Raw genomic sequence first — 27417 nt, 5'->3', positions numbered from 1 at the left:
TTCGATTGATTAGGAGAACAAGAGATTTTACATATTCTTGAGTGTATTTAACTCTAAATAACTGTCTAATTAACAAGAGATTATTGTACTGAATAGGTAACAAGGTACCTAACTACATAGTTTTAGTGACATGTTGATGAGGTATTACTCAACTACCTACCTACTTTTGGAACAACATTCAACTGCAGTTTCCAAATAAAAAGAGCCATTTACAAATACCTATTACTCGAAAACATAGGTAAAATATGTACTCGTACCTTACTTACATATTAAAGCGTACTACTAGTTAACTACTTTTGAAACATCTTTCAATGACAGTTTCCAAATAGAGCCATTTACATCACTACACAAATATTCTTAATGAAATGCTAACCAGAACACAGGTACGTGCTGATAAATCTCTCTGTGGCACTTACCGAGTGCAAAAACATAATAAATTCTACCCTTTTATCGTCAAAACACATCTACATTTCACGAGAGAGAAAACCCCCTGACTAATAGAATTCCAGAAAAAACAAATTGCACTCCAAGCTGCTATGGAATTTATTACTGCACGTCGTTCCCGTGCAAAGAGGGTGGAAAACTATACGAGTTTTTGGCGTTTTCCCAAAGTGAACATTTTTCATAACACTTTAATGTCGTTTGACTTTTACATCTTGAGAGGAGGGAAAGAGTTGGAGCAGAAGAAACGATAAGAAAGTAGGAGGAAGAATACAAATGTAGAAATGTCACTTCCATGTTGCTCAAAGAAGATTTCCTTGAATATCTTTATACAGCCTAGGAATAAATATGTTGAGAAGAAAAATACATTTTAATACCTCCTCCAGAGTCTCCAGACAAGACTAGAAATGTAAAACAATCTAGGTACTTATGTATGTATAGGCTATGGTTAAGCAGTATTTTCGGAACTTTTCAGTCTCATTTTTGCAGTATAAACTAAACAGGGTATATTCTATTCTATTTTCAAAGTCTTCATCTTGATGGAGTCAAAATTTCTAAAAAAGTTCTGAAATATCTACCAACTTATACATACGACATTTTCCAATTGAAGAAAACACAAAACTAAAATGTTTTTCCTATCTGAAATCTGAATGAGGAAGCATTTGTTGCAGCAAAAAATAAGTTCAAGAAGTTTTCTTCTCCCTCTTTTTTTTTTTTTCAAATTTCAATTTTGTAATTTCCTCCAAGTGGTTACTAGTTACTGGAAACTTGCGTGATAAAGTTTTTCCTACTTGGATTATTGTGAGTTGATAAAAAAGTAAGAATAGTTAGGTAAGTGATGGAAAACTAGCTACGTAGATAAAAACAAACTTCCACTTCCTCTTAAAAAATTCACAAAAAGAGTTGACAACCGTCAACGTCCACTTCCACAAAGTAAATAAGAATTTAAAAAAAAAAGAAAGAAAAAAGTAAATAGGAATTATTTAAATAACTTAAGTAGGTAAGTAGGGAAAAAAAATACAAATAAACAGACAAACAAACTCGAGACACAATAAAGAGGAAAAATTCAACAAAATAGAGGAGACGTTAAGGAGAGGGGGATGAAGTTTTTAGAGTACAGAATTCCGGAACAAAGACCAAGAAAGAAACTAGGGGAAGTAGAAGGAAAACACAAGAAAAACCCCAGGTTTCTGAGAAGGAAAGTTGGAAATGTTCACTGGAAGACAGACGTCTAAAATAATTTCATGTCTTATCCAAAAAAGCAGAAAAAAACACACATTTCCTCTTTTTTTTTCATTTTGTATGAAAAGTAATTTCCGACTTAGCTTTGGAATTTTCCCTACGAGTTTTGTATGAATTTTGTAAGGAAAATTTTGATTGCCAGGGCCAGAAAGAAAACTGTGTGAATCCCCTGAGACCTAGGACAGGGCAAATGGAACTTTTCACAAACTTTGAATTTCATTAGAAGGGCGATAGAGCGCATTGGAATAAAATTCTACCAATAGATGTGGACTTCATGAATTCTACTTTACTATATTTACACACCTATGGGTACGTAGCGTATAACGTAAGTACGTATTATGTTGGCACCCATCTATTTGAACTTTTCTCAGATTTTATACCATCATAAATTAAGTATTAAATGTATTGTATATTTGTTTAGACTTTAAAGTACTTTAAAAAAAGATTTCCAAGAAATAATTCATATAATTACTGGGATCAAATCAGTGAGGGTGCTAGCACGTTGGTCTATTTATTTATTTTACTGTACAGAGAACAAAATTATGCATAGTACATTATTAGTACAACTTCATAAGGTACTTAGAATATAAATAAGAAAAATATATACTAAGTACTTAAGAATAGAGCAAGAGGTTAATGAATGGCCAATGTGGTTCATTAACATCGCCCCATTTCGTCAGTTAGATCAACACAGGGCAAGATTGCATCCTCAAAGGAGCAAAATTTCACTATATCTCTTAAGAGTGTTAAGTAATGCTACAATTCCTGTGAAAGAATGTAAACAAGCCCCTTGCAAACAAGCCTGACGAATCCCCATATTCATTTATCATAATACTAATATGTCAAGAGAAATTTATCAAGCTTTTCACAACAGGAGTTACTTATTACTACGAGGTATTTCTCTACAATGTAATATAGACGACAAAAGAACATTGTTATTCCCGGAAAATATGGAAAAGTAGCAAAATACCTTTGAGAGATGTCTGGAAAATTCTTTTCTTCTCTACAACTTCTGATCCGGTTCAGAAATGGAGTGAAGACTAACTTAACTATCTCCTACAGAGACAGATAATAGATACATCTTGTTTTTCCCCCAAAGAACCTTTTACTTAGGTACTTAGTTCACATGTCCACGTGAGAATGGCATCTCCTATCTCGCGGCGTTGTTGGTGTATGTAAACCCAAAGGTTCAAAGTTGAGCATTACGTCTTGCTTCTATTCCTACCTCTATCTCTATCCAAGTATCCGAGGTTTGCAGATTGTGTGTTTGCATTAAAATGCCGCCCCCCCCAACCCCGCTATATTTTTCCGTGACCAAAAGTAGCTTCCATGATCCCCCGTATATGTTTCCAACATTTTTTCCCGCTAGCTTGCATTATTTATATCCCAAACATTCAAATGAGTCAAAACTTCTCCACATTCGTGAGAGATCTGTGTGTGTTTCGAGATTGAGGGAGATTTTATTTTATTGCCAGTTCTTTCTATCTTGTCAAGAGTGCTTTTTATGACTTTTTCTCCGTCGGATATACGTGAAATGAGGGCAACCGCAGAAGTTTCGTTTTGCATTGCGTCCAAAAAATCCCATTCTTCAATGCTCAAGAGCTTCATTTTGTATCCAAAATCTGCTCGTTTCCATTTTTCCCTCCCTCAAAAGTCAAGCCCTCCACTGCGACACTGCGACCTGATTGGATCTTTTATGACACTTCAACCTACTACATATCTATCAAATCTTTTTCTTCATTGCTGGTTTATGTGTGTACCTATATCTCTTACCCTAGCACTCTCTTCCATACTCTTTCTAAAGTAATCTCTCACCTTCTCTTTTTAGCCCTTCCTCGTCTTTCGATCCAGCTATTCTTCTCCCTCTCTGCAGCTTTCTTTCTCTTAGTTTTTAGCTTTCTCTCTACCAAACTCGTCAGCTGTCTCTCCCTCCCTCACCAGCAACACACACAAAGGAAATGTCTGCATAATTTATTACCAACTTTCACGACGGGCAAAAAAGATGGATTGTGTGTTTCGTAATTATCATGACATAAATATTAATTAAGTGTGTGATATAGTGAACAATATTTCGAGTGAGAGTTGTGCGAGATGAACTTCGAGTGGGGGAAGGAGGAAGGAAGACGGGAGCGGAAGGGAGGGAGTAATAAAATTAAATTAGGGATGATGGATGCTGAAAATATTACTATGCAGGAAGTCTACCGTTCTTGGTGTGGGTAAGGGAGGAGAGAAAATGGAAATTAAAAGGAGGGAAGAAGGAGGAACTGAGAGAAAGAGAACTTAATGAAAGACGCTGGACGAAAGAAGTAGGTAAACAGTTTTCAAAACAGCGCGATAAAAGTGGAGGTAGGGGGGCAGGTAATATTATTATAGTCCTTAATCAATTTTAAAGCTAAATAGTAAATGAAGAAATGAAAACAGGAAGAAGAGAAAACAGAGAAGAAGAGAGAGGTCGAAGGGAAAATAATTATAATGGCTTTTAATCAACGGTAAATATAGAAAGCTAGGAAGTAAGCAATCGGTGAGAGGGAGAAGAAAAGAGAGCTCCAGACCAGACAGTCTGGATTTTCTAATAAGAAAATAAAAATAAGAAATAGAAGAAGGAGAAGACTAAGAGGAGGAGGAGGAGGAGGAGGAGGAGGAGGAGGAGGAGGAGGAGGAGGAGGAGGAGGAGGAGGAGGAGGAGGAGGAGGAGGAGGAGGAGGAGGAGGAGGAGGAGGAGGAGGAGGAGGAGGAGGAGGAGGAGGAGGAGGAGGAGGAGGAGGAGGAGGAGGAGGAGGAGGAAAACTCAGACAACTAATCCAATCATCCCCAGTACGAAGCTCACGTTCTAGCTACACCTTTATATAAAATGTACAATAGCAGACATACGAGTATTGAACATTTGCCTGTCAGGATACAGACGTCATGAGAATTTCGAGCACAATATTTGACTGTAGGGGATGCGGACTTGAAAGAGATCGAAGCTGGAGTTATTAGCGATACTACATTCAATACATTGTACCTTACGTACATACAATATAAGATCTTATTTAGACTGGGGAGTGGGGGAGTAAAGGGACTTTTCAGTCTCATTCTGGCAGTATACGCAGGGTATATTCTTTTCTGCCCTCGGTGAGGTAGTGGTTAAGACGCTCACTTACTAACAGGAGGGCGCGGGTTCAATCTCATTCGAAGTATGAAATTTTGTTCTCAGTACAATCTGAGCATTTCTCAGTACTTCAGGGTTCACTTTTCCTCGTGTACATACATAAGTCGTTAGACCCAACTTCAGTGGTGGAGTGGCTAACGCGTTGGACTTTAGATTGGTAGGTTGGGAGTTCGAGTCCAAGCAGCCTAGTACATAAGTCATAAGGATGATTTTGTGACCAACCACTTCGCGTTTCGCCTATTTCCGCTATGGTCGAGGCGGGGCGCACTATGTTGTCTTCTAACTTCTACTTAGCGTGTCGACCCTGGTGTCGCATTGCGAATCACAGTACAGTCGTGAGGGTGCATAATTTACACGCTCAAATTTGTTATTCTCATCAGTAGGGGGGAGAGGGGATAGGGAGAAAATCTTCAGAGGGAAAAATGAGGAACCTATGGAGAGAGAAGGGGAAGACAGTCTTCATAGAGGGAGAATGAGGACTTTATCGAGGGAGGGGGAAAGGAGAAGAGGGGAGGCATGGGCTGTTTCAGAGGGGGAGTAAGACTAGGAGAGGAAGGGAAGGGAAGTATCATATACACAGGAAGAAAGAATCTCTTCCCCTCTCCTCTTCTGCTATTAATATCGGTATGTCCCCATTGTGTCCCTCCCCCTTCCTTCCCTCTCCTTTATTATTAGTGTGTTCCCATTATGTGCATCACTCTCTCCCTCTTGGATTCTGTCTCTCTCGAGCTTATGCGCTATCTTATCTGACTTAACATAAATAAAGGATACAGGGATACTCAGTTCCCTTACCTTATGGCTATATCCGAGTGGCGTAGACTCTAAAGCTTTGTGGCACCTAACGTTCTGCTAAAGTAATATGGAATGTCTATGAGGGTCGAGTGGAACACATCACATGCCTTTCATTTGTCAAGGGTCTAGGTTTAACTTGCCCTTGGGGTCAATTTAATTTGAAGAAACCATTTACTGATGAAAATTTGTAATTTACAAAGCACTTCTCATTCTGAAATTCGGCACTCCTCGTGCCACAAGAATCGACAACCAGTTTATGGCACGGCCTTTGTGGAATGGGCTTTGGATTGACTTGAATTGTGACTTCAATAATTACCGGCGTACTTCACTCATTTTTAATCAATTGGTACATCCCCTATTTTTCTGGAGATTTTGGAGAAAATATGCCTCAAAAATTGCCTAATTATGTATACATTTTACTATTGTACTGAACTTCTTTGTAGGTAGGTGGTACTATTGTAATGTACAACTGTGTAATTTTAGAAATAACAGCACCTCTTTTATGTTATGGCAAAGTTCTCTCGAGTCTACATTTCCGCTATTCACATTATTATGAAACTCTCTGACACTTTTTGATTTACGAGTACATAATAATTCTCTCACAAGTTTCCCATTAAAGTTCAAACTAGGCATCCTCGACTTTCTGCTTTTCCACTGTTTTGCAACACCACTGCGACAATTTTCCCCTTGTTTCCTGCTCCCTGGCATTTTATTTACACAAAAGTTTTCCTCGTCAAGTGTTATATGAGGGGGGAACTTGTTTGTTACTCCTATAAGCTCAAGTGTCCACTAGAAACATGTCGTAGCTTCCAGAGATGCAGTTGTTAACGGTGAGGGTGAAAAAAAGTTGCGAGTTTTGAAGCAGCCAGACTTTTAGGCCTCGTGTCATATTGGAAACATGGACGCCTAAAGAACAAAACTTATGAAAATGATAGAAACTCTTTATTTTCTTTGGTTTTCAGGTAATTACGCGCTACTAAAAGTTGTGCGAATCGCTACTAAAAGGGCGATTTGTGGCGAATATCACAAAAAAAAAAAAAAAAATTGGTAGAAATAAAAAAAAAAAAAAAAAAAAAAAGGAAAATGTCAGCAAGATCCGAGGGCCGCTATAAAAGTACTCGCTGCTCGCCATCGGCAGTAGGAAATCCCTACTCTCTTTGTTGGCTGTTTTCCTAGAAAAACTCATCATTCTTTCCACGATGTTAAGCCTTCCCTCCCAACTATCCCTCCCTCCAAATAAACGTATCGTACCTTATGAAAACACGATACGATATGGGGAGGAAGGATATGGGAAGACATTTTCTTTTCATAAAAAAAGATTGACAAGTTTCGGATTAAATTGTCGCCTGTCTTATCAGTCTTCCTCCGTGGGGGGTGCTACTCCCCTATGCATCAGGCTAGACTCCATGGTGATATTTATATTAAAAACCGAATACTCGGGATACACATGGGATTTGAGGATAATGGAAAACGTTTCAAATTACCTAGATATTGTGTGTTTGTGAATACATACCAAGTCAGGAAAATGTAAAAACTGGTATTCCGAAAACATGACGCTATAGTGCACCGTTCTCTAGGACATCTAACCCACAAATATCTACATATCAGGTTAGAAAAATGTTAAACCTGGTAGTAAAACCTGCGCCCTGTCACTACGCCCTTGAGGCTGGTTAGATACGTGTATTACCAGAAATTGAGAAAGGGAAACGTACAAATGGAAGGTAGGTATTTATTTGCTTAAAAAAGAAATCACCATTTTTAGCACTTCAAATTAGAGTTAATGATTTCACTCGGGTACCAGCTGAACCTTTGATTTGAAAGCTCCCTATTGTACAAATGAAGGCAATGGTGTATTCCTTACCTCTCAGTTTTGTAGTACAATAGAATAGAATACACATTGTTTATCCTGCTGGGATAGGACTGTACAATTGTATTGTTTATCTTGTATCTGTTTACAATCTTTACCTCCTGTATTTTTCCCTCGGTTCTTGTGTATCTCCTCCTAGCTTTTCCACTCTCACCATCCCTAATATTAATATTAATTTCAGGCTTGGATTCAGATTTCTTTGTTGGGACCTTGGATTAGAGCTTTTCCCCGATTGAGAGAAAGAGAGTATGAGAAATTCAAGGTTGGGGACTGCTGGGTATTGTTCTGGCGATCGTAGAGAGTAGGGTCAAACTCTTTCTGTTTTCAAGACTAATCGAGGGTAAAACAACCGTGTCATTTTGCTAAAATTTGAACTTCAAATTAATAACCAGAGGTGGATTTCACTAATATTTTTTCAGCCCCTAGAAGTAGAAGGTCTGTTAAGTTCCATTTCATTTGTATAGGCTTGACAGGGCTATTAATCAAACAGCCTGTTAGGGGTTAAAAAGTAAGATGCTAAAACCCACCCTAGATGGATTTGGATAAACTCGAGCCTGATTATCTCTCCCTAAAGTGTGTATGTTATTACTTCCTCCTCTTCCTCTTGATTTTCTTCCACTTTTCTTCTCTTCTTACTGTCGCTGTCTGTTTTTAATGTCTACTACTTCTCACATCTCACATTCAGTGGCGAAGCCGTTTGAAGAAAGGAAAACGACGCCTCTACTTTCGACTTTCGAAAATGACACTTTTCAACACTTTGCCAACTCGCGCTGCGCAGGCATTGGCAATCAAATTTTCTGCAAACTATGCTACTATGGATCTGTATTTTCATTTTTCACAGTATTATTTGATATATTTATAGACTAAGCATCAAGGGTTTATGTGTTTCACAGTACATAAATATTATGAAATTATGAACGGTTGTGGTTATATCGAATATTTTCTTCTCTTTCCTGAGATTTATTTATCTGTTGGAGCAACGTATTGTCCAGGAATCAAGTCAGAAAAAAGTATTATTAATATTGAAAATTTCATTTCGTTTGCAAAAAATGAACAAGTTTCTCAAACATCTTCATCTTTCAGAAGTAAATAGTAGGCAGAATCAGTAATTGCTTTTTCTCTCTCTTTATCACGAAGTACGAAAAACAATAAGGTAAAAGTTGAAAAATGCTCAAAAAAGTTTGAAGTTCTTTCCTCCCCATCCCCCCCGATGGAGAATTGGGAAACATCTGAAATCTAAATAATGATTCGAAAGATGGAAGTACACTCAACTCAGAAGAAATATGCTGAAGATAATTATCCTAGGATGCCACAGCCAAATGAGGACGGGATAAAGGAATGGAGCATGGTTATATATTATTTATACATAAAAATAAATAAAATAATAATAATCATCTTAAAAATATCTGCGTATCATATACCCTCCACTTTTCTGCAGAATAAAAAAGTCAGCCCATGTCAACTCCACATCCTACATGTTACAATTTACACAGGCATTTTTTTAATGGGTTCAAAGAGTGTGTTCCCAGAGTATTTTGTGTGAAGAGTGTGCGAGTGTATATACGACGCAGTTCCTACCCGTATGAGTGTGTACACGCCACTTCACACACAATGATAAGCTTTTCCTCTTCCTTGCCACTGCATCAGGGAGATATAAAAGTCTACTCCATCTTTCCCCGTTAATATTCTCAACACATACAATACACAAACATAAAAGAGATAAAGGGATATGGAGATGGAGAGGCTGGAGCTAGCAATGGAGTTCACACTGATTATAAAGAAAAGAGACAGGGAGAATAGAATAGAGCGATAGAGAAGAATAGATTACGAGGAAACTATCGTAATCCAAAGAAAAGAAATGAAAAACGTAGATTACATAGACCGGAATGGAAAAGAAAAGCGCACCTTATATGATAGTAATGGAAAGAGAGATATTAACATGACAATGGAAAAGTCCAATCCATTTTTATTCCATTTGTCAAATCCAGGGCTGGATTTTGGCCTTACCAAAACTCCGTCTTGAATCGTTTCAGTTTCCGAAAAGAAAATACAACTTCAGATTTATCTTGTTCATATATGCTCTTCTACAAAAACTCACCTTGCATAAACTTCGAGTATGCCAAGTACTCGAGGATTTCCCATTTGGGTGTACTGGTGCCGTTTCTCTCCATATCGTGACGTTTGAGTGCCTCACCCATCCACAGGGCAGTATGGTAGAAGTCCTGGGTATTGTACGACTGACGTCCCAGTTCGAAACAGTCACTGGCTGGAAAAAACAGAAGCAATTTTGTCAATTTTACAAAGTCAATAATCGAAAAAACATCTTGTCAAAATTTGTATTGTACATTTTGTACCTAATTCATTTTTACTTTCTTTATCCTATAGGAAGGAAAGAAATGGTCAGTTTTTAGTGCCAAAACAGGTTTTCTCAAGAGGATTGACAGAGGGAACTGTAACTGCTAATGGTTGTGATGTTTTATGGTTGTGAAAGCAAAAAAAGAAGGAAGACATGATAGGAGAAAGCCAGCCATTCCGAGAACGAACCTCATCTGTTTCGGATAAAATCCGCCCCCGGGTGGGAGCCGAACTCGCGACCTAGCACTTACAAGGCTGACGCGCTACCTTCCAAGCTAACTAGGCTGGCATAAATTTTGTGCCTAAGTCAATAAATATTTTTATATTTTTTATGAGTAGCTATGATGAGTGAGAAGCTATCCACCTAGTCTAGCACGTACGTCGATGATTGTTTTTAATTAAATTTTCAAACATGGAAGAGAAAGATGGGTATAGTGTGTAGGGTAGGTATTGATAACATAGAAAAAGGTAAAGTGGAAAAAATAGGAAGGAGGGAGTGGGAGAAAGGGATGAAAGAAAAAATAGAACATAACAAAAGTGAGAGAGTATTCATTCTCACTCATGTGAAACGGAAAGGGGGAGAAATAGGAGGGACAAAAACATACCAATAACCAGGGGGAGGTAGGGAGAATTGGCAGAAGGTAGAAAGTGGGGAAAGAACATTTTAGAAGCTAGGCACGCAGTAGGTATCTATCGTAGAGGCGAAGTTTCTCTTTTTCGGAACTTCCGTCTATCTTGTACAAATCCCCTCTCAGAATGAGAAACGAGAAAGCAGGAAACAGAAAGCTTTTTATCTCTGTGTAAAGGTAACTTTTCACTTTTTTAAAACAAACAAACTTTTTTTTCCAGAGACGGGGGAAGGTGGGAGCGAAAAAATATAAAAAGAAATAAAAATTATGAGAAATAAAAGACAGATAGAGCAGGAATATAAAGAGAAGTGGAAGAGGAATAATAAATAATTCTCTGACTACCTTACCGCTATAATTATTATGAGTTGGGGGAGTTTGTAAACTAGAGAGGGAGGACCAAGAACTTCCTTACACAGTGTGTATGATTTGCACAGCATCCCAGCGTTCTTTTGTTACGAGTTAGATGCGGAAAGGAATTAATTAGTTTCTTTTCATGAAATTCATTTCGTGAAAAGTTCAACACAAGGGTCCTACGCTACGGTCACCCGCTAATATTTGATGGGGAGGGAGATGGGTTTGCAGTTACTCTTCCCCTTTTACCTCTTAGCCCTTGGCCTTCAGGATGACAGCTGTTCAGTGGAACAGAAAATACAAATCATGATCGTCATCATCTAATGATGATAACAGAGACTTGGTTCCGATTCCTACCGAGAAAAATATGAAGTCCTTGGGAATAAAGAACTTCAAATATTGAAGAATGGATTCATCCTGTAAAATAATTCGCATCAGGAACATCATTATGTTTTATATTGACATCTAGTTGTCATTCCATCCAGTAGATTTGTCCAGAGATAATTTATTCTGATCACACCGCGCTCCGGATAAAAGAGGCATTAAATTGAAAAGACGACGAAATTTTTACATTTTTTTCCTCTCCCGTCACACCGCTCCTTCGTGTCGACTATTGAATGAATGTGTTAAATTGCTTTGACATAAATTTGTACTCGGGGAAAATTAATGAGGCATAGACCTGGAGATTTCAGAGCTGTCTGCTTCTGCTCGATTGAAAAATGGGTTTAACTTGAGATTTATGAACAGCAGGGAAAAGCACTGGAAAAATGACTCGCCTTTTTTCCCCTCCACTTCTGTCGCACCTTGCTGGGCGAATTCTCGGTTGAACAGTTCCTTTAGTTTTAGACCCTTCTGACGGATTTTCTCCCGAGAGAAAGGCGCAAACGAAGGGAGAGGAGAAGTCAATATAAATTGCGTCGAGGTGTTAGGTGTAACGTGTGTGGTACAAATAACGAAGAAAATAAATGAACTGAAATGGAGTTCCCACTTAGGGAACTTGGGTAGGAGGTGCCCAAGTATTTATTATGTTCAAAAACCCTTTTCCCTCGAAAGTCTGTAGGGATTTTTCACAAGATAATTCGAGTTTTCCCTCGAAATTAAGCTCAATTGGAGTTTTCATTTGTTTTATTTTCATTCTAATATAAATTGGTAATTTGTTTTATTCCCTGATCGACTTAAAGTACAATGTACATGTTCGTCATAGTGTGACACTTCTTGTGCTCATAAATACGCGTGCAAAAATAGCAACAGGGTAGGACATAACCCGGAAAAATTCTATCACGATGCGATGGTACTCATATACGTAGAAATAGGTTGTACTACAGGGACAATACAGTAATCATTGCAGAGGTAGAAACAATTGAAGTGACACAATTCTGTCAAAATCACTGCAATTATCATTAACAACTGTATGTTTTATCACATTAAAACAATGGGGTCACATAAGAGCTTCTTCCTCAAGGCTGAGAGTTTTCCCATCACCTGCCATTGTTGGACGTTAGAAACTTAGTCAAGTGATGTCATTTATGCCATTATCATGTCGGAAGTAAGAAACTTAACTCCATTCGAGTGATGTTCAACTGAATTCACTTTGACAATGAAAAGTAGAAGCATGTCAAGTGACATCATATATAACATAAAGCGTACCTATGATTATCTTGTGATCGAAGCATAATGCAATACTGGGTGTCACCTTTAGTTCTGCAGGAGACAGGAAAAGAGCCTGATCCCAGGTTAAAGATAGAACATTATAGAACAATGAGATATTTCACTTGACTCACTTTTGCAGTTGCCCCTTAAAACAAGAAGTGACGGCTGACGGCTTCCATTTATCATCTGAAAACTTCAGAATTGATAAAACTCTCCCAGAAAGAAAGATTTGAGTCCTATTGTAAAAAAAGGAGTTCTGTTTGTCAATTTGTGTGTGTGTGTGTGTGGAATGACAAGAAAGGATTTTTTCATACCTACCTAATTTAAGAAGACCAATTGATCCCTAAAACAAACCATGATACCAGAACTTGCACACGAAAAACCTAGGACCTAGATCCTGATCCCAAAGGATAAATGATAACATTTGAGGTAAACATACATAATGTTATGGTCGCTAAAAGCTAACCTCAACATTATCTACAGGTATATCATAGGTTTACCACTACACTAGTTCTGCCTACCACTACACCAGTTCTCATTCACTGATAGCTTTACCCTGTTATAGCAGATAGGTCGTTATATCATCCAAAGTTATCTCACTGCTTCATATACCTTACTATTATCCACGCCAATGTTTATGCTGCCTACCACCCATCCGATTCTACCTCGCCATATCCATCAGATATTTTAATTATCGACGTTGAAGTGAGAGGTAACCACGCCAGACAACTTTCAACTTTGATGTGGTTTTCATTTTGTTTCGTGGTTTCGTGAAATCGGAGTGCTTACTGTTTTCATGGAGAAGACAGAAACAACTTCTACACAGTGCAAAACATTCTCTTTAAACAAGGGTGAATCGACTGAACATCAAACCAAAATTACGGGGTGTACCTAGGAAATTACGGATGAGGCTACCTTAAAAAGTTAAAATGGTTAATTGAGTATGAAGAGGTCAACACAGAGGTAAAGGACTCACCCGAAAGCTCAGTATTATACTGACTCTATTTTATTCAATTATCATCTGGCCACAGAGGTACTTAAGGAAGAACTGACCACAGAGGTAATGAAGAATTCACCACAGAGGTATAAGACTTACCTGTAAGCTGAGTAGTATATTGAACTCCATTCAATTCTCCTCTGGCCACAGAGGCAGTTTCCAACTTATACGTATCTTGAAGTCGAAGCAAGGCAGTAGCAGCTCCACTCAAGTCTTCGTCGGTTGGGAACTTCAGATCTTGCTTGTACCGAGTCATGTTATCCATAGCCTCTGAAATAGCAATGGGGAAGCAACATAAAACATAACAGATGAGAACTCATGCTTTTAAAATGCAACTTTAATATTTATTATTGGAATAAAAGGAGAAAAAACCTTTAGTTGCTAAAATGGTTGTCCCAAGTAATAAATCATAAAAAAAGGCTGACCGTAGTCATTTCAAAGAATGAAAGAGAGAGAAAAAGGATGTGAGAAGGGAGAGACTAGCCTTTTAGAGATGATGTTTAAAGAACAAAAAGCCTGGGAAAGAGATAGAGGAAGTTTTTATTTCAAAGCAGTAATTTCAAAGGATTTATTGTCTCATAAATATAAAGAATTCCTAGTCTAACGTGTCATCTTTTGACCTCTGCGAAGGAGAGAGAAGAGAGAAAGAGGGGGGACATTGTGGAAACTATCTCCGAATCGAAAACAGAATGTTATCCACTTTATTTTACATTAGGTTTTTTTTTCTTTCATTTTCCTTCCAGCGTTTTTCTTCCCTCATAAAATAAGCAAACCTAAGGGGAGGTAGGGGAGGAGGGTCTACCAGGGAAATGTGTTCATCTCTGGGGACATCGGCGGGAGAAAGAAAGGAGAGGGATGGAAGAGATGAGATCCCATATCGTGATTCTGAACCAAGGAGGGAGAAAAAATCTCAGGTGAAAAATAAATTACACGATTTGTTTCTTTTTCTCCCTCTTTCGAAATAAATTCTCAAACTAAATCAGACCGAGATTTTTTTCTTAACATTGTAAGTTTCCTTTGCTAGCATCTATCTACTCGATGTAATCCATATTCCCCTGTGTATGACACATAAACACGCCATGTAGCAAGAAAAGGTATGCGTCTAGAGATAGAGATAATCAGACTGAGAGAGAACAACAGATATTGTAGGTGTGACAGAAGATAAAACACTAGGAGGGAGAGAGAGAGAGAGAGAGATTTGGATGAGGACCAAAGCTTCAAATACAAAATATAAATACGCCAAGCTTTCTTGTCTCATTCTCTGGAGCATAGGTGAAACACACGATAAAGTGATTCATTTGGCATAAATTCACGAAGTTTTGAAACATTAATAATTAAAAAATGCGAGATAATATTTCATGTAAAACACAAAGTTATTATGACTTTGGATATTAATACTGATAGTTTTAACCTAGAAGGACCCATAAGAATAGAGTAGGCTCCCTGCAGAGTCATCATGGAAATATTAAAGAGTCGCTTTGTCTAACATTGATTTAACATGAATTTGACTGTACAATATTTTAAGCCCTATGTTAGGGTCAATTCTCTAGTATTGAGTTTGCTAGATTGGACCGGAGTAAACTCTGCTGTAATGATCTCATTATTTGTCCTGAAGCCGTGGTCACAAACTGTTCATACTTTCAGTAGGATAATTAGTAAAATAAACGGGATAGTTAGTAAATATACGGGATAATTAGTAAAATAAACCCAATCAACGAAAAAGAAAGGCGAAATTCTACCTGAAACAGAGGATATCAATGGCAGTCCAGCCTGGGAATGCAGCATCAATGTTAGGAACGCTACCGTCAGGACAAGACCTTGCGGAAGTTTTATACATATGGTATAACTAGTGGTTGACCCGTCCTTTGTACGGGACCAGCACACACACGCACCACACCCACCACACATATACACACGGTGGTGCTACGCGCTCCCTGACATGTCCCACAGTGCAGCATAATAGGCATAACATTGAACCGCCGCCATTTCGAATTAGGATGGAATGTGACAATTTTAAGTAGCCTATGTCGCCCGGAGTACTTTTCTCAACAACCACAAAAAATTTCATCAAAATCGGTCGAGCCGTTTTTTCGTGAAAATAGGACAATTAAAGGTTTATTTAGCGTGACAGACAGACATACACACATTCGAGTACTAGTCTGCCAAATAAGTATCGGGCATTTATTGATAATTCTATACCTTGATAGACGTGATCCTTCATGTAGTGCTCTGCCTGTTTCCAGTCCAAGGTAAGTCTCTTGACCACCAGGAAAGCATTGATGGGATTGGCCAAATACTCGGGCACATCCTTAGCGGCCTCTGCATGCTCCATTTTGAATCCATTCGAATATCTGCAACAGAGAGAGAGAAAGAGAGATAAAAATAAAATAAGGTTAGCATTTAACATTACTTCACCCGATTGCTCTGAACATGGAGGTGACAATTCCATTTAAGGAGGGACTAGTGACTTGTGAAGTCCTAACTGTAGGATCAAGTTTACAACATTTTATTCTTTGAAATATTCAATGATGACTAATCAATCATTAATCAAGTACATACATATGTACCTAAATCAAGTACATATGTACCTAAAGTAAAATGGTTCCTCTGATTTTACGTTCCGCGATGCAACTAGAACTCACACCTTCTGGATCCCAGGCTAACCCACTTTGCAGCAGAGTTTGTTGGGAATATGGGAATACAAATATTTGTGAAGGAAAAAAAAGATACTGGAAAGAAATGGGAGAGAGCTCAATGCCCGCATATGTCACACAATATGTGATGTTGTCAGTATGAGAACTAATTATAATTAAATTCAGTTTACTCAATGAACAAACTGTAATCATTTGATGAAATCGAAACAGAACTGCTAGGATGACATGCTGGGAGGCTTGGAATCTCGATAAAATATCTGCTGTACACAGATAACAAGCGGATTCTAACTGATAGACAATAGGTACAATGTCTATGCAGTAGTGGTTACTTTGTATGGAACAACAAAATTAAAGAAGTTTTTGAAATACAATTTGGTCCTCTAGTCTAGTCTAGAAAGAATATCCACCCAAAATTTATGGTTCTTTCAACGAGAAAACGGACTGAAATAATGGTCCATCGGTCTACCAGATTCGGCAGTTCACCAATGGAATCAAGGATATCTGACCTCACTGTTGTTGTGACTGTATGAATTCACTGAAAACTCTAGGTATTTTGTTTTAATGCAAAATTTCTGTGTTCAAATATTAATTTCCTTAATTAACTTCTGTTCGTGTTTATATTCCCAACCCATCGTTAAAATTATACACTGACATACCACGTACGTGTATCTACACTAAATACAACATGTTGAATATGTTTTACTTAATTACCTTAAATTTTACACAGAATATTATAACACATAATTTAACAATTGGGTATGTGTAAATATTCTGTCAGCACAGTAATTGTACACGGGCTAATTTAATTGTTATGACAACAGGTGTGACCGGAAAATCGACCTTCTCTCCTACATCTAAATAGATATAGTTTTTGAGAGAGACGAGAGAAAACTTTCAACATCCTGATTGGGGCATCCAAAGAGGTTAAGAAACATTTAGCCTTTCACCCAATCAGGTTGCTTGAAAATGTAAACAGCTTTTGGCAGCGAAGGCGATCCCCTAACCTAAATCAAGACAAAATGTGCATTTACCATCACCCTGTACGAAAACAGTTGGAAATTCAAACTGAAAAGTTAATTGAAAATAAAAAGGAAGCGTTGGGAGTCAAGAGATAGGCCAAAGGATCCAGATCTAAATGATAATGGCGCCACAAGTGAAATTTCCGATGGCTGAAAAAAAAAAAAAACAAATATCTATTACCACTACTTCATACCCTTCTCCCCCTGAATGTCCCTTCCTTCTGCCCCTAAGCATTCTCTTCCTCTCAACTGGAGCCTCTGCCTCTCTGCTTCAACCCAATCAAAAATAATTGTTTTCAAGTTTTATCTTTCTCCCGCACCACACACTTTCTACTGGTAAACATTCCTGTGGCGCTTTGGAAAATGAGGGTGAAAATTGTTTATACAAAACAAGCGTCTGTTTTTGCTGCTAGTGCTGGAATTTTATGTCTCGTCCCCCCTTTATTTGTTTTTCAGCCACAGAATGACATTTGCGAGGGTTCGATTTGTCCCATGAGTTCTCCGCATAGTTTCAAGTGAATTTCATCACTGACATGAAGTGGATTTGAATTTTAAACAAACTTGACTTTCTTGGAGCTTTTCTTTAGCATCACAAAGGGATATCTTAAGTCTCTTTTTAGTTTAAGAAGATAGACGAATATTCTGAGGTAAATTTTGCCTTTCTCTCCCTTTTCCGTGGATAGACAACACTCTCTTGAATATCTTTTATCTTAATAGTCTCATCCTGGATGAGTGTATGAGGTTTTCGTTGTTGCTGGATATGATGTTGGGCATTAATAGTAGTTCTAAATCCCTGTAAGTACGTAGTACGTAGGTAAGTATATTTCAGGGAACAAAGAGTTCCCATGGCTAAAAGAACTTTTCCAAATTTGCCATCGTCAATGCCCCCAAAATTTTGACAGTGTCAGATATGAACTGATGGACATGTCAATATTGTTACAAGTTAAGTACAACATCCAGGCAAAATGGCGTTTAGATTTGAGTAGTGCAGCATGGTGTCTATTTTTAGATTTTGTGTACGTGATCATTTCTACGTTCTCTGTGTGCTTCTAGAATGGTGGGTCGGTGGGTGTATTTATTTATCATTTGTTTACATTTTGTTTTTCTATTCGTTAAGTCGTCTTCGTACATCAACACTCGTCAGGTGCTTCTACGTTTTTTCCTCCAAATTTTAATATGAGAGAATTCTAGTGCTGAATATGAATTTAGAGTTCCTATTCATTTTGACCATTTGCAATCATTCATTTTCGGAAACTATATCCTTTATTATCCTCCTAGATAAGATAAAGCATTTAGCATTGTACCCTACCCTCCAGAGCTATCATGTTTTATTGTTGTACTGACATTTCCTATTACAAGAGAGAGTACTGGAAATGTTAGCTTTCTAGATGGATATTTGTAATAGATATCGACCAAACAGTTACTGGTACTATCGGGCAACATATCAACAACATTTATCACGATGAAGTAATAATACAAAACCCATACTTTCTACCGCTACCGAGGCTTGTACATTGTACAGAGAACACTTAAATTTCAAATATCACAAAAAACATTAATTTTATTTTATGGTTATTGGCTCATTTAATACTCCAATAAGGCAATATAATTTGTCACACGGTCATTAATTTATGACTTTGTTTACACTTTTATTGCTTTTTAATCTATAGGCAAAAAATTATGGCGTCATCGTTACTGGGAAAGTTATGAAACTAGACAAAAAAGACCGGTAAAATCTGTAACACTTTTTAGTAGACATACAAGTCTCAGAACTCCTAGATCAACCTAGGTGTAAAAAACATAAAGAACCCACAGGCAAGGCGGGTCATTTGATATACACCCTGACAAAAAGTCAATGCTGGAGGGACTTGGAACCTTACTTATGGCATACAGTTTCCAAAGTAGGACACACAACAGACTAAATTGAAGGTGCGGTGTGCCAAATTAGCGCATTGAGAATAAATTAAAAGCCATAAAATTGATTCACAGTCATATTAATACAAGTCATGGCTATTAAAGAGCAATATAACTATTACGAGGAAACGTAAGAATATTTGAAACTAATAAAAGTTAATAAAAAAAGAGTATTGGAAAAAAAGGCAGAGTCGTAAAATATTTTGAGGCAGTTTTTAATTAACAAGTGGTTAGGGGCCCTGATTTGATCTAGAAACTTTACTAGGTAGGCCTTGTGTTTCATTCAATAAATAGACATAAAAAGTTATAATTGACACTCTGTAAAAATTGTGCAACAGTGTCAGCAGAATTTGTTATTACAAATTATTAAAATATGACCTTTACTCAATAAGGTAGGTGTAGGGTGCAGGTGTTTCAGGTTTCCCCACACATTTGTCCAAATTCACACCTAATAAATATGCTAGCCATCGGGCCATTGGCTTATTGGACAGCTTAAAGAGTTAACTTACTTCTGAGGTGTATTTAGAAATTGCTCAAGGGAGACTTCATAAAACACTACCCCAGAATGCTTTCTAAGCTTTTACTTCGTCTGATATTGAACTTTTGCCTTTTACTACAGGTAGCAGCATAAAACTGAAATGTCAAGGTGAATACATTCAGCTATTAGTTAACAGTAGAAATTAATTTAATGATACCCTCACAAGGTTTCTTTTGTTCGCATGAACATAAAATACAGATATTTGTCATTGTGTTCTATTTCATAACATGAACCATACCCTCGTCTCAAATTCATATAAGAGTAATGTAATGTCATATGCAACCCCGCATGTTATAACAAATATGTATTTGGATCAGTGCAAAATTTCTTTTGTCTGATGTTCAGATGTTGCGGTATATCGTGCACGCTTTTCTAGGTCAAATGCAAAAATTTCAAGTGTCGAAAAAAACTAGCATAATGATAGATGATTACTGTGGTTTGTGCTCCAATGGTATTTTTTTCGAATTAGGTAGGGAGTGTTAATACAATAGACTGAATAGACTGTCATTATGTTAAGGGTTATTATCATTTTTGAGTTATTATTACATTATAGCTTGAATAATGCGCAGTCGTTCAGCATTGGAATCATAGCATTTCAGACATTGTCAAATAAGTGATGTGACCTTATCAACTCCCAACATGGAAATTATCACTAATGATCTCTTATTTAGTCGCATTCTCGTATTGGGTATTTGGGTCCTGAATCGGAACGGATAGTGCTCAGGCTTACCACTGGTATAATAGGTCATGAAACTGGCTGAGCTAAACACAGGATAGAACTTAATGCAAAATGAATAATGGACAGATACAGATACCCAGTTGTTGTCTACATATTGCATTTAACTCAATTTACGGCTGTACATGTACATATAATTCAATTGGTTGTTAAACAAATTTTCGATAGTGACGAAACTTCATCTTTCAGTATTTTTTGAAGCTAACCAATACTGACCATGTATAACCGGCATAATATGTACCGGCACAGTAACACGACTAACTGATAAAGCTGTCAACAAAGTAATAGTAATCTAATCACTTATCAGTCCTAGTCAACATGTGGCGCTCTCATGAATGAAATAACAAACATCATTCAGTTTTACACACTTCATTCATAACTTCTGGCCATTATAGTAAAGAGTAATTACAGTCATCATTCCACCTGAGTAATCAGCATAACAGGGCACAGGTAATTATGCCAATCAGGAACGTTATCAGGTATTGATTAATTAATAACCGTACACCCATTTATTTTTATTGAGAATGTAATCAACTAATCACAATATTAAAAAATCTTTGTCCCAGTTTGGTTGTCACGGAAATGCCTAGTAATTAGTTATATCTACAAACATTTAAATTTGAAATTTCCCTCGGCAAGTGAATATTTTATTCCGTTTCTACGTTTAGTCAGGCGTTTTGATTGATTACTGCAGTAGGTGCTGCATAATTGCATACTACAGAAAATACCCAGTTCTTCTTGTCAAGAGAAGGATAAAGTCCAGGTAAAATGGTCAGGCGGCAACTACCTCAATTAAGCTTGGGAATGGGTTCTGAAACGGAACAAATGGATTTGGAAAATATTAAATTTCTGCACATAGAAAAAAAGGGTTTACATTCAGAAAAGAGTGGAGGAATTCAAAAGCTTAATTTTCATGTACGTATTATTAAAAGAATTCTCCCAGATACATTTTATTAACAATTCAGGAGTTTAATTTTACACATGGAGGGAGAAAGAGAACAGTACCACTACCACGTATTGTATTACGAAAGCCAAGTGTTCCAAGCACACCCAGCAAAAGCCAACAAGTATTCACAATATTTGGAGGAAACCGCGTAAAATTTTCTACGTTTTTTATCGCCATCAGGGGAGCAATGGTTATACATACGGAAAGAGATTAGCTTGCGGTTAGTATACATAATGCAACCCCACACTATCACATACGATATACACTCGGAATATTAAATTAGTTACGGTAACACAGTGTGAGTATCTAGGAAACCAATACAAGCGCCACATTTAGATGAGCATTTCGTCAAGGAAGCCAATAGAGAAGAGTATCAGATTTGGTCTGATTTCTCACGCCTTTACCACCGGTACCGGCACCGGCCTGCATAGCATAGGAACATGATAATATATTATGTCAAACTCGGTGTTTTTAAAGAGTTCAATTCAAAAGAAATCATACAACTTCAAACTGTGTATACCATTCTCCCAGAATGCGTGTTGCACTGCTGTTAAAGAAACAAGAAATGTTTCCATGTTAATAAGTCATCAACTCGTCAGACTCAAGTACAAAATGAAAGTACAAGAGAAAGAGTTTATAAAATGTAAATAATTCAAATATTGAAACGTGAACGTACCTATAAACAAACAAACAAACAAACAAGGCAGTTAAGTACCCCATTAATAGAGTACTCGCTGAATTATTAGTCCCCATTAGTGGGGCACTTGATTTCTTGATTATAAACTGGCGAGAAGGAGGTACTCCACAAACGTTAATTTCTGTCCCACGGAGTAGACTAGATTTTAGCATAGAGTGGAGTGATTCAATAAGTGCTTGTTAAATACTCTCAGATCTAAATATAATTGTGGAACATGCCTACTAAATATTCAAATTGGACAACCAGAGGGTTGATTTGAGTGGATTGTCGAAATGTTTACCGTCCTAGTCGCATTTCCATTGATGGTTGTGGTGATGTTATTCTTGTTGTTTTTTTTTGGTGCTGTTGTTTTCGTTGTTGTTCTGGTGCAACTGTTTTGCTGTTTTGTTCTAATTGGTGACAATTAAATGCATCATATGAATTATAATGGTATGCTGATTGTGACAAAGTGACATGCAGCACGCTCCCGGGCCTAATAATAGCGCAAAGTGGTAAACAACAGATGATTTCCATGTTATTTCTGGATACAAGAGTGTGTTACATTGTTACATATGCTGTAGTGTGCCTCAAAAAAACATGTTCAGGCCATTTTAAATTGGCACAGCAATGGTAGAATACAGTCTACTGCATTATTTCCAGAAGTCCTGCTGAGCACAACAATGCGTGCTGAGTAACAGTAATTCCTGCTGAGTAGATGGAATGATTTACATTCGAAATGACAACATCTTCAACATTTCGCTTCAGCGGGTAACGGAATAGGATCACTGAGCAACTGAGCTTTGTTTTCATCAAGATTCAATTATAATTATTGCAACATGAGATTTATCAATGATAATTGAGGATTCATCCTCAAATTCCACCTGGGCTATACGGAAATATTATTCATCAAAAATCAAAATACAAGTTCCCAGGAGTCAGGACTATAATAGGTACCCTACCCACATAATCTAAGCTTCAAGTTTCTGTAGGACTTCGTGAATTCAGGAATTACCATCGGTGAAAGTATATCGCAATGTTAGAACGTCTTTTGTTTCTGAACGATTAAATCATCCTTGAGGTGATTTTTACATTCCATGGAGTGACATCAGGATTGCGAAATCATCTTAAGGTCGCCACTGATTTGAATACTCATACACATACGAGTAACAGGAGCATCCATTCTAAGTCAAAGTCACTATCGACTGTTTGCTGCCATTGTTCGAATTTGACAAACAAGATTCGAGACAGAGGTCTTGGCTATGACCTTAGAGAGGTCTACAGGATAAGATTGAGATTCATATAGAAGAACACGAGAGAAGAATAGATTGGCAAAATAAAATCTTTTTAAACGACCTAGTGACTGATGACACATAGCAGTGTTAAGGATTCGAGTTGTTTCTTCAGATCATGAACATCGAAATGTCAAAGATACCAATTACCAACCTACAATTTATCAATAAATAATAACAAAGCATTGATATTTAGAAATCGTAAAGCACCGAGTATAGATTTGTCTTCAAATAAAAAGTTAAACCCGCCAAAACGGTCCCACGCCTAAAAATCTGCACCAATTGTTCGGTTTAGTCTACAATATATTTGCAATGATGTACCCATCCCCTCTAGACATATGGTGTGGGTAGAAAAGGGTAAAGTTTGGATTAAGCTGTCCAAGGCATAGTCATAGTTCTCCCATGGAACAAGTTAACAATAAAAGTCAAATTCGTTTCAGAGTGTTCCTGACATTTAACGAAAGTTGAGGTTATTACATAAAATAAGTATCATGAATATTATGATCAGCTTTGAGCATTCATTATTCATATGTCATAGAAGTCTACAGCAGTCGGCATGACATTGAAACGCACAGTCTAATGCAGCTTAAAACTATGAGTAATGATGTGGAAATGAGATTGAATATTTGGAGATATGTATTTCATTTACAGAAGAAAATTGGGAACTATTGTATGTAAACTGAAGTGACGTACGTTTCGTACAAAATGGAGACAAAAAAAGGGTGACTCTTGAAAGGTAGGTAATGTGTATCATTTGTCAGATACTGAATGGAGTAAAGGAAAAGTTCGAGGTGATTCAATTTAAACTTTAGGACACAGCTCGATATGTTTAATTACAAAACTGAGAGTGGTAAACCTCATAAAATCACTTGCAGACATTTGGGGTTTCGTCCAGGTGGTAGATAAAACCGCTTGTGATGTCAACCTCATGACCTACTCATATTGAGTTGAATGAATGCTTTTTCATTGATTTCATTGACAAGTGATGATACCATTCACACGATGTCACTATAGAATCTGGGTGATCGTCTTGGACGATTCTCTATCCATCATTGGTGTTACTGATTTGCGGTCATACGAAAGCATAAATCTATCAGTAGGCCAAAGAGCAAATTAACATCAATAGTAGATTTCTAATGACCAGCTACTGCCAGATCGTGATTCAAATTGCTCTTGACTATTCACGACAAAACAATCACTTATTCATATTCAATGTGTCATATATTTCTCGATCTATGGTCACATTCCCCACCATTATCTTTGAAAGAAGGATCAATCTCAAGTTTAATAGACAACCTATGATCACATTTACCACAATTTTAAATAATCTTTAATAGAAGGGCTGCCCTCAAGTTTAACATTAGGTTTGGAGCTAGAAAATTAATCAGGCATTAAACCTTACCCAGTGGGTACGAGTATTTTCCAGAAAAAAGTCTATGCCATAATATCAGAACACAAGTTATTTATGTTATCAATCCCTCCTGAATCCGCACAGCTCTGTATTTGGGATGGGCCTTGTTTCAAATCACAAACAGAGATAAAGGAATCTCCCATAAACTACTCGTATATGCTTCTGTAAAATATAGTAAAGTTTGTTCACATGAGTAGGAATATGAATGTGTGTGTACATATTAAGTAAATATCAGAAGCGTCTTCTACTTCTGTATAATCTGTAAATCATTGCCTTGTATACCGTCAGTGCCCTATGTGAGCTACGTTATACTAAGCAAATAAGACTGTCTCTAAGCCAACATTGGGGTTACCAAAAGGATTATGTCAGCACCCTCGTCCTACTCCTGATGCCGTTTCGACTATAATATTTTCAAAGGAAACCTAAGTTAAAACCCCCAGAGGTACAATGTAAACTAATAAAACATCGTGATATATGGAATGTCTGAAACATGTGACTTCTGTACGAATAATACTCCATGATAAGAGGATAGACTTGGCATCAGTGGTTCCAAAACTAGGAAGGAAAGTTCAACTTGGCCAGTGGACAAAGCTGCCTCTCAAAAAGTAGAAAACAAGAAGGGATGAAAAGAATTGAATATTTTGGTCCATCCTGTTTCCCCAACATATTATTTTGATTTTTATTTATTTTTTACATACATTTTATATATTTATTAAAATTTTCATAACAGAATTTTTCACTCCTATTTTGAAACTTTCATTTTAGTTTTCCTATAAAATGTTTCAGCTATAGAATCAGGGCTGTGCGTTACATCATAAAGGGACAGAAAAGGCCACAAAGAATATTCTGTTACAAGTTACAAGAAACAGAACTCCTGGGTGGGACGGACCTTTTTTCTAAGATATTTGACATTTTGAATCTATCTTTTCTTCCTTTTTAGAACATCTTTATCGTACTCATTTCTTTCAATCCTGATTTTATTCCTTTACTCCTCTCAGATCTTCAAATGACCTCTCTTTAATGTCTCAAGAAGCCAGCATACAGGGACCTTAGATTTTGAGTATAGACCATCTACCTACTCCACATATATTTCAAGTCCAGCTCTCCACCATAATAGGGTCCTAGCTACCACTCTACCTCGACAAATAACCACCGCAGCCCCCACAAAACCTCGCCTGAAGCCTTATGCAAATCTTTCTCCGTTTGCATTAATATTCCTCCAACATACTTTCTACACTTTCTACGATGCCTTTTTATTTGTTTATTTTCTTACTTTTTATTTATGTATGTATCAAGATTGCGTGCAAGACAGATAACAAGGTAGGAAGAGGAGGGAAAAGGGAGATGCGTGTGAAAAGAACTGCCTTTATAGGGGAAGGAACAGGTTAGGATTTAGTGGGAAATACATTACTTGCCTTTCTATAGGACAAGGAAAGTAGAAAATTGTACCTACTTTTCACTTTCTATTTTCGAATAAGGCGTTTTATTTAACACTCCATAGTCCATTTCATGCTTATTTGACGCAAGTATTCACGTCGTTATTGTATATTAGTGACCTAAAGAAATAGGTACAGGTCTAAGTTCCAAATTGACGATTATGTCCTTTAGTTTACTTTACTATGCTCCAAGGGATTGTCCAATGGGATCATATTTGAAAAAAAAGGAGATTCTAATTAGATTCCTCCCCATGGATCCAATAATGATCCTCCCCATTACAACATACAACTGTGCCTGAAGTAACGCGAATAATATTATGTGTACAAATTGTATTTGGGGCATAACTATATGGGGAATTCAAAGTGTTTCTTTTTTATAAAGAAAAGTAATACAAAGTGTTTCCTTTATTGCTGTTTCCTGTAAAAGTTCAAAGTGCCTACTCAAAGTAAACAAGATGGAGGTACGTTTCACTCGACGCGTGAGGTGACTTATGCATAGCAACGAAGTAGTTGCTTCAACTAGAGCTCGAATTCAGACTAAAGGTACCACCAGCCAGCGATGGCATTTTAAACTAGAGCTTGAATTTCGGGTAAAGATACCAACAACCAGCGATGGCATTTTCATTTGGACGAATTTCAGATTTCGATTTAAAATAAGCAGTTTCCATCAACGTTATTCCGTCAGCAGCGACAGTATCAGTTCCTAATGGATCACTGAAGATAGAATAGAATTACACCACTATCATGTCACGTGACGTGATAGTAGTGTGTTTCTACTTTTATATCTAAACAATCGTGTGCTGCTGGCTTTCCGCGGCCCCTCTGGGGGAGGTTCATGGGAGGAGGCCGGTAGCTTTAGCTTGTCGCTAAAACAAAATTTATTTCACAACCGCATTAAAACGCGTTGTGGTCACTTACTTCTTCAACATTTTCAGTCGCTCTTCCTGCGCCTCAATGTACTGGTCGAGGGTTCGAATGAGGACCACTTCGGTAGTCAGAAGTTCTTCCATGTCTGCCAGAGCTGTGTAGAGTTCTGCCTGGATCACAGTCAGACTGGACAATAGGTACGCCACAAGGCAGGGGTACCACCACATTCTGGAACACCAAAAAAGAAAAGAAATGATTAGTGGGGTTTTTTTTCTATGTTTGTCCGTGTAACCCTGAAGATGGAGGTCGGACCTCTGAAACAAGTCGGTTTCTAATTAATAATAAAAATAAATTTGAAGTTCTGTATAACATAAATCAAATTCGGTTCTCCTTTCAAAGTTAAAAGAAATTAAATGGCCTATTTTGGTTGTTGGAAAAAATGGATCCTTGGATTTT

At 37.3% G+C, this 27417-nt stretch overlaps 1 protein-coding gene across 1 annotated transcript in view; it reads right to left on the bottom strand.

The window, feature by feature from the left end:
* Positions 1–27209, bottom strand: part of LOC103506858 (prolyl 4-hydroxylase subunit alpha-2) — a 36439-nt gene extending 9230 nt beyond the window's left edge. Inside the window, exons 1-4 of the mRNA XM_026821828.1 lie at positions 27013–27209; positions 15675–15826; positions 13575–13745; positions 9592–9759 (exon numbers count right to left, since the gene is read on the bottom strand). Of these exons, the coding sequence (XP_026677629.1) occupies positions 9592–9759; positions 13575–13745; positions 15675–15826; positions 27013–27188 (667 nt within the window). The 5' untranslated portion in view covers positions 27189–27209. The remainder of the gene's footprint in view (positions 1–9591; positions 9760–13574; positions 13746–15674; positions 15827–27012) is intronic.
* Positions 27210–27417: the final 208 nt, after the last annotated feature.

This window comes from Diaphorina citri, unplaced genomic scaffold (genome assembly GCF_000475195.1).
Source record: "Diaphorina citri unplaced genomic scaffold, Diaci psyllid genome assembly version 1.1 scaffold267, whole genome shotgun sequence".
In the NCBI taxonomy this organism is placed as follows: domain Eukaryota; kingdom Metazoa; phylum Arthropoda; class Insecta; order Hemiptera; family Psyllidae; genus Diaphorina; species Diaphorina citri.
This window is presented reverse-complemented; position numbering and strand designations above follow the sequence as displayed.